Genomic DNA, 6,000 nt, shown 5'->3' with positions numbered 1-6,000 from the left:
GGGGGGGGGGGGGGGGGGAGGAGATTCAAAGCGAAATGAGGAGAGATGTAATATGGTACAACATCGGTGCGCGAATTCGCGAGCGATCTCTTTTTGTTCGTGCAACACGGAAAACCGTGACGAGAGAGACTGTTTCGCTTTTTTTTCATTTCCAGAGGACACAATATTTTCGCCTTCGTACCTGCAGCGCGTCGCCAGCGAGCGAAACAGCAAGAGACTACAGATCTGCTCGTCGACCAGTATCGACGTGTCGTGTCCAGCGTCCCCTCAGCACTCTCCTACACATCAGCCGTGCAAGATCACTGTGCTGATCATCGTGGTGCACGCCGGTAGTGTTTTAGGTGAGTGTCTCTCTTCATCTCGCGGGAGGAAAATATCATTTACATGTAAAGTAATCCGGCTATCTATCCGCGTCTGATCGCTCGAGCCCCTTCTTCTCGTCTCGATGATCGATCATTCCAATTCAATTAACTCGCTTGAATTCTGGTCGCCCTGTGATTTGCGTTCAATCGCACCCTCTTTATCTTCAATGGCAGGATTCAGCGAATTATAAAGTGCCTCTCACAATCTACGCGTTCTTCTCTGTTATCGATTGCTTCACGTGTTTAACGTAAAGAGGAAGAATCACGGGAGGCCCCTCTCGATCCCGCTCGATCCCGAGCGCCGAAGAGTGACGTCTGCGATGACGGGTGACAGAGGAGGACTCGTCGATGTGCCGAGGGTTTACCTGTAAATCCTTTCATTAAAAATGAAGAGGGTGGAATTCAACACAAGTCTCCGGGCAATCAAAGATTCATCAAAGGGAATATCAGCGATTGAAACGAGGGTGGACGGCTGATCTAACGGGAGGGGAACTCGGCCAAATTCAATTAAGATTCTCCGTTGCGCGAAGAATCCCTCTTGTAGTCTCCCCTGAAAAGTACACATTGTATTGGCGAATATACTACAAAGCTAACTCGATTCCCTATAATATCGACGTCCGCACGGTAGTAGTAAACCCGAGAATTGCTAGCAAAGTTATTTTAGATGGTCGACCGTATTGTAAGTAAAATTAATTAATCGTTGAAATGATCATTAGATAATCTATCTAAAATCTGTGCTTTCCTGTTTTAGATGCGAATGTCGATTTAACGGCGAAGAAGTCGGACATTATGACATTCCGTGGAGCTTTCGAGTCCGTCATGAGACAGCATTATCCCAGTATGGTCGGCCACGTCTGCATTAAGTTCGTCTCCTGCCCTTCCATCTGCACCGAGGGTCTTGGAATTTTGTCAAGGTAATACTACACACTGCTTTCTGTATCTTCGTACGCCATTATGGTGAGCTCGACCGCCATATCGGCCCGACAATCTGATATTTCAGGATGATTTTAATGAATCTCGTTGTAATGACCGATTTTACTGTTACAATGTGAAACTGCAAGGGGACTTTGTTCGATCTTATTGCGATTGGTATGATACTACCGCGTCTAATTAAATTACGTACAAAATTAATTGCAATTAAGTTAATTGCATTTGACGAACCGGCTGCACGGTCGATAGAGAGCCAACGAAATGAGGCAAAAGATATGTATGCGTCTCGAATTGCATTGATTTGCCGTAACTCAATCATCAATTACGCTTTTGTGCAATCGATGGAAATCAACGCGCTAGTCAACTCAATTTTGAGATTGGAATGTAACAAGACTTCTGATTATAATAGAAATTAACGAAAAGAACACACACACAGTACGTGTCTCTCTGTCTCTCTCATCTGTATATTTTATACATAATTGATTTATATAATATAATTTGATGCAATTTTCTTGCACAGTCTGAGTCCGTACAGCTTCGACGTGTCGCCATCGTGCATGGACGCTCCTCAAATCACGCACGACACCATTCCGATCGGCGCGATACCGCTATTGGCGAGCTCGAGCTCGGACTATCAGGATGCTGTCTCGCGCGTTGTGATGGGCGCTAATCAGGTGTATCACGACTTCATCAAAAGCGACGAGGGCAAGGGTTTCTCCGGGCAGATTTGCTTCGTGGGCGACTCCGTGGGCTCGATCCTGACCTACGACGCTCTGTGCAGAGCGACGCAGCATTCGCGGCACAGCAGCGAGAACAGCATACTGGAAACCAGCAATCAGAATAATGAAAACGGCGGGAGCACCGAAGATGGCAAACATCTGTCCGCGCCGTCTCCCAGAAGAAGATCTTCTGGCACAAGGTAGTCATATTTATTTATTCGGGAAATAGAGTGTTTGGGTTAAAAAATTTGAATGAAAAGATATTCCTGCGCAGCGATTTATATTTCTACGAAGTCAACTTTTAGCAAGTGAAGATTTGCAATTATTTAACTCGGCTGATTGTGCAATTCGTAGTGACAATCCGCATCACAACAAGCTGGACTTCGAGGTGGGCGACTTCTTCACGTTCGGCAGTCCGCTCGCTTTGGTTCTGGCTTACAGGAAGATCGCCGCGTCCGGTGATAAAAACAGCTTCATCCCCAGGCCGTTGGTCAATCAAGTGTACAATCTGTTCCATCCCACGGATCCCGTAGCCGCGAGATTGGAGCCTTTGATCTCGGCGAGATTCTCGCTGATTCCACCGATCAATATTGCTCGATATCAAAAGTATCCGCTCGGCAATGGCCAGCCTTATCACTTGCGTAAGTCTGAAGCAATTGCGAGTCGCGTGTGTCTGTAACCTCTTCGTTCCCTCGTGTACGCTCATCGCTGTAACGTATAATGCATAAGCGTAGATAGTAAATCTGATTTCAGTGGAAACCATCCAGACTAATCCGCAGCTGTTCGCTGACGGACTGAATGTTCCCAATGTTCAACTGTCGCATTTAAGAAGACTATCCGATATATCGCTTCAAAGCACGATGTCGGGTATTATCGATAGTGTTCCTTTGCAGGCGGTGTCTGCTCGTAAGTAGAAATTATTTACCGTGTCGAGACGTATACTTTTGTGTCCGCTTGCGAAACTCCGCCATATTTAATTGTTCAAAAGAAACTGCTTAGAAATTATTAATCCTGAATAACTCTAGACCATAAATCCAAAGTGACTCCCTGAACATTGTTTTGTCACTTTCTATATATTTTATATAAAATTCTATATATTTCTACATATTTTATATAAAATTTTGTCAGTTAAACATTTAATATCTTAGAAATTGATTATTTATCTAAGGATTAGAGAAAATAATAGTGTACAAAGTTCACGGTAGGCTAGATATTTCTTCTGAGTAAATGTTTTTCTCCATCCAACATGTTTGTTTCAGTGACGCAGAAGTGGTGGGGCACCAAGAGACTGGATTACGCACTCTACTGTCCAGAGGGTCTCGCTAATTTTCCTACGAACGCCTTGCCGCATCTCTTTCACGCTAGTTATTGGGAATCTTCGGACGTGATCGCGTTCATCCTGAGACAATTGGGCAGATTCGACTTGCAATTGCTCGGCAATGATGAGAAAGACCTCACTTGCTTCCGTCCAGGTCAACCCAGAGAGAAGTGGAATAAAAAGCGTACCTCCGTTAAACTTAAGGTATATTTTCTTATCGACTTAAGCTTAACATTAAGCTTTTGGAATATATTGCTTACTATTTTGATCAAACACTCGCTGTGTTAAGTTTGTTCCTCATTGCTACTTTATGAATTTTTTACAGAATGTTGCTGCCAATCACAGAGCGAATGACGTCATCGTGAGGGAAGGTGCACCACAAGTACTAGTCGCTAGGTTCATGTACAGTCCTATTGATATGATAACTTTAACAGGTAAGATACGAAATTTGAAAAAAGTTACTTTTACAATCAGTTTGCATTTTCTCCATTTTATTAAAAAAATTTAATATTTATTTTATATAATAATTCCATCGATGATCTTTAATTTGTACTTATTAGTGTCGTTGAAATTATAAAGACAAGAGCGTTTTAACATTTAACTAATAAGAAATTTTTTATTTCTCTGTTGCAGGTGAGAAAGTGGATATCCATATTATGCGAGACGCACCAGCAGGCGAGTGGACGCACCTCTCTACTGAGGTAACTGACAAAAATGGTAGGATAATATACAAGATACCAGACGACAAAGCGCTAAGTTACGGTCTTTACCCGGTGAAGATGGTTGTAAGGTGACGTATTCTCCTGTTTTCAGAATGTTTGAAAAGAAAAACGCTATCAATACCCACGTATGCTAAGGCCCGATCTACAATAGAGAGTAAGAGTAGGAGTAAGACGAAATGGGAATAATTTATTTCGCTTACTCCCTTACCCCAGTTCCTTACTCCAGTTCTTACTACTTAATTCAGGCTTACTTCATGTGATGTAGACAGGCAAACTTTTATTGGAGTAAGGGAGTAAGCGAAATCAATTATTTCCATTTCGTTTTACTCCTACTCCTTACTCCATCTATTGTAGATTGGGCCCAGTACATTGATGCGACTAATTAGATAATTAATAAATGGCTTTGAAACTAAATGCACGCATATTTTTAGGGGAGATCACACATCTGTAGATTTTTTTATGGCGGTGATACCCCCGAGAACAGAATGCGTGGTTTTCAGCATAGACGGTTCCTTCGCTGCCAGCAGGTCGGTGAGCGGCAAGGATCCGAAAGTTTGGGCAGGTGCCGTCGATGTTGTTAGGTGACGTATCGCGAAGACGATTCTATTCCGACTCTTTAGTTCTTAGTGAATCAAGAAATTACATAAGTATTAATTTTATCGTTACATGAATTACATACACACATTTGCAAATCTCAATCATAAAAAGATATATTCCTTGGCAAGTTTCAAATGCTTTTCTTCCTTAGCAAAAATCATATTAACAAAGATCATTGATATTCGCAGGCATTGGCAAGAACTGGGTTACCTCATTATCTATATTACCGCGAGACCCGACATGCAACAGCAGACGGTGGTTTCCTGGCTGTCGCAGCATAACTTCCCCCACGGTCTCGTCTCGTTCGCAGACGGCCTGTCGAGAGATCCACTCGCTCACAAAGCCGCGTACCTGAATAAGCTCGTGAAGGTACGTCGTGCAATGGCGAGTCGCGATAGTTACAATTATATACCTACACACACACACACACACACACACACATAGCTGACACGTACAACACACAAACAGTGATAGAACTATGACACGTCGACTGACGGTCGATCGAATGTCTTTCAGGAACACTGTATGGTAATCCATCAGGCGTACGGCAGCGAGAAAGATATCAGCGTGTACACGGCGATAAATCTGAAGCCGAGCCAGATCTTCATCATCGGCAAGGCGTCCAAGAGGCATCAGACATTGGCGACAATATTGCACGAGGGTTACGCCGCTCATTTGAGCACGCTGCAGGCACACGGAGGCTCGCGTCCTGCTCAGGGCAACGCGCGCATGGTGATTCCTAGGGGTCAGTTTGGCCTGCCGGGACAAAACGCTTCCCTGCGCCGACGGAGGTGAGTTCACACGATGATACGCTTCAGCAGTATCGCAACGAGCGACTCTTCATGCTTCGCCGAATACAGTCAGATATCACTGTTGCCGGATCTTTGCTATCGTTTGTGACACCAGAAGCAATCGTAATTGTGCATTCTTACTATGTCGTGGGGTCAGTTGCACCGCATAATTGCGACGTGAAAAACGAGCTCTCGGTTATGATTGTCGTTTTTTGTGTTTGTATTCATTTTCTTGAGGTTCTCTCACTTTCTCTTCCGCTTACGCTGTAAAATTACGCTCTTAAAATTTACTTTAAAGTCACGTAAAAGTCGAAAAAGGGGTTTATCAACAGCAGTCAAGAATTCGCTCAAATGAGATTGTGTCAGATCTCCGCAGAAATACCATCGCAAAACGACCGAATGAATTAAGTGAATTCTTTTAGATGAGTTTCATGTTTTTTATAATAATTTTGTTGATTAAATTATTTGCGCGCTAGCCGACACTGGCGCAACTGACCCTCGAAGCTGCTACGAGGGAAAGATGCAGTCAACGTGAGAACAGGTTTATCGTCTTAACCCTTT

At 43.5% G+C, this 6,000-nt stretch overlaps 1 protein-coding gene across 20 annotated transcripts in view; it reads left to right on the top strand.

Annotated features, from left to right (window-relative positions):
• The window catches only part of LOC116849050 (protein retinal degeneration B), a 77,960-nt gene that overhangs the window by 55,853 nt on the left and 16,107 nt on the right, over window positions 1-6,000 (top strand). For all 20 annotated transcript variants that reach the window (XM_032825798.1, XM_032825796.1, XM_032825795.1 and 17 more), the window contains 11 exons: window positions 156-341; window positions 1,114-1,276; window positions 1,813-2,211; window positions 2,366-2,652; window positions 2,765-2,917; window positions 3,271-3,533; window positions 3,655-3,763; window positions 3,963-4,119; window positions 4,483-4,632; window positions 4,837-5,017; window positions 5,165-5,439. In XM_032825798.1, the coding sequence (XP_032681689.1) occupies window positions 156-341; window positions 1,114-1,276; window positions 1,813-2,211; window positions 2,366-2,652; window positions 2,765-2,917; window positions 3,271-3,533; window positions 3,655-3,763; window positions 3,963-4,119; window positions 4,483-4,632; window positions 4,837-5,017; window positions 5,165-5,439 (2,323 nt within the window). The remainder of the gene's footprint in view (window positions 1-155; window positions 342-1,113; window positions 1,277-1,812; window positions 2,212-2,365; window positions 2,653-2,764; window positions 2,918-3,270; window positions 3,534-3,654; window positions 3,764-3,962; window positions 4,120-4,482; window positions 4,633-4,836; window positions 5,018-5,164; window positions 5,440-6,000) is intronic.

Source organism: Odontomachus brunneus, unplaced genomic scaffold, assembly GCF_010583005.1.
Source record: "Odontomachus brunneus isolate Ranch 3 - 2012 unplaced genomic scaffold, Obru_v1 Obru_scaffold_104, whole genome shotgun sequence".
Taxonomy (NCBI): Eukaryota; Metazoa; Arthropoda; class Insecta; order Hymenoptera; family Formicidae; genus Odontomachus; species Odontomachus brunneus.
This window is presented reverse-complemented; position numbering and strand designations above follow the sequence as displayed.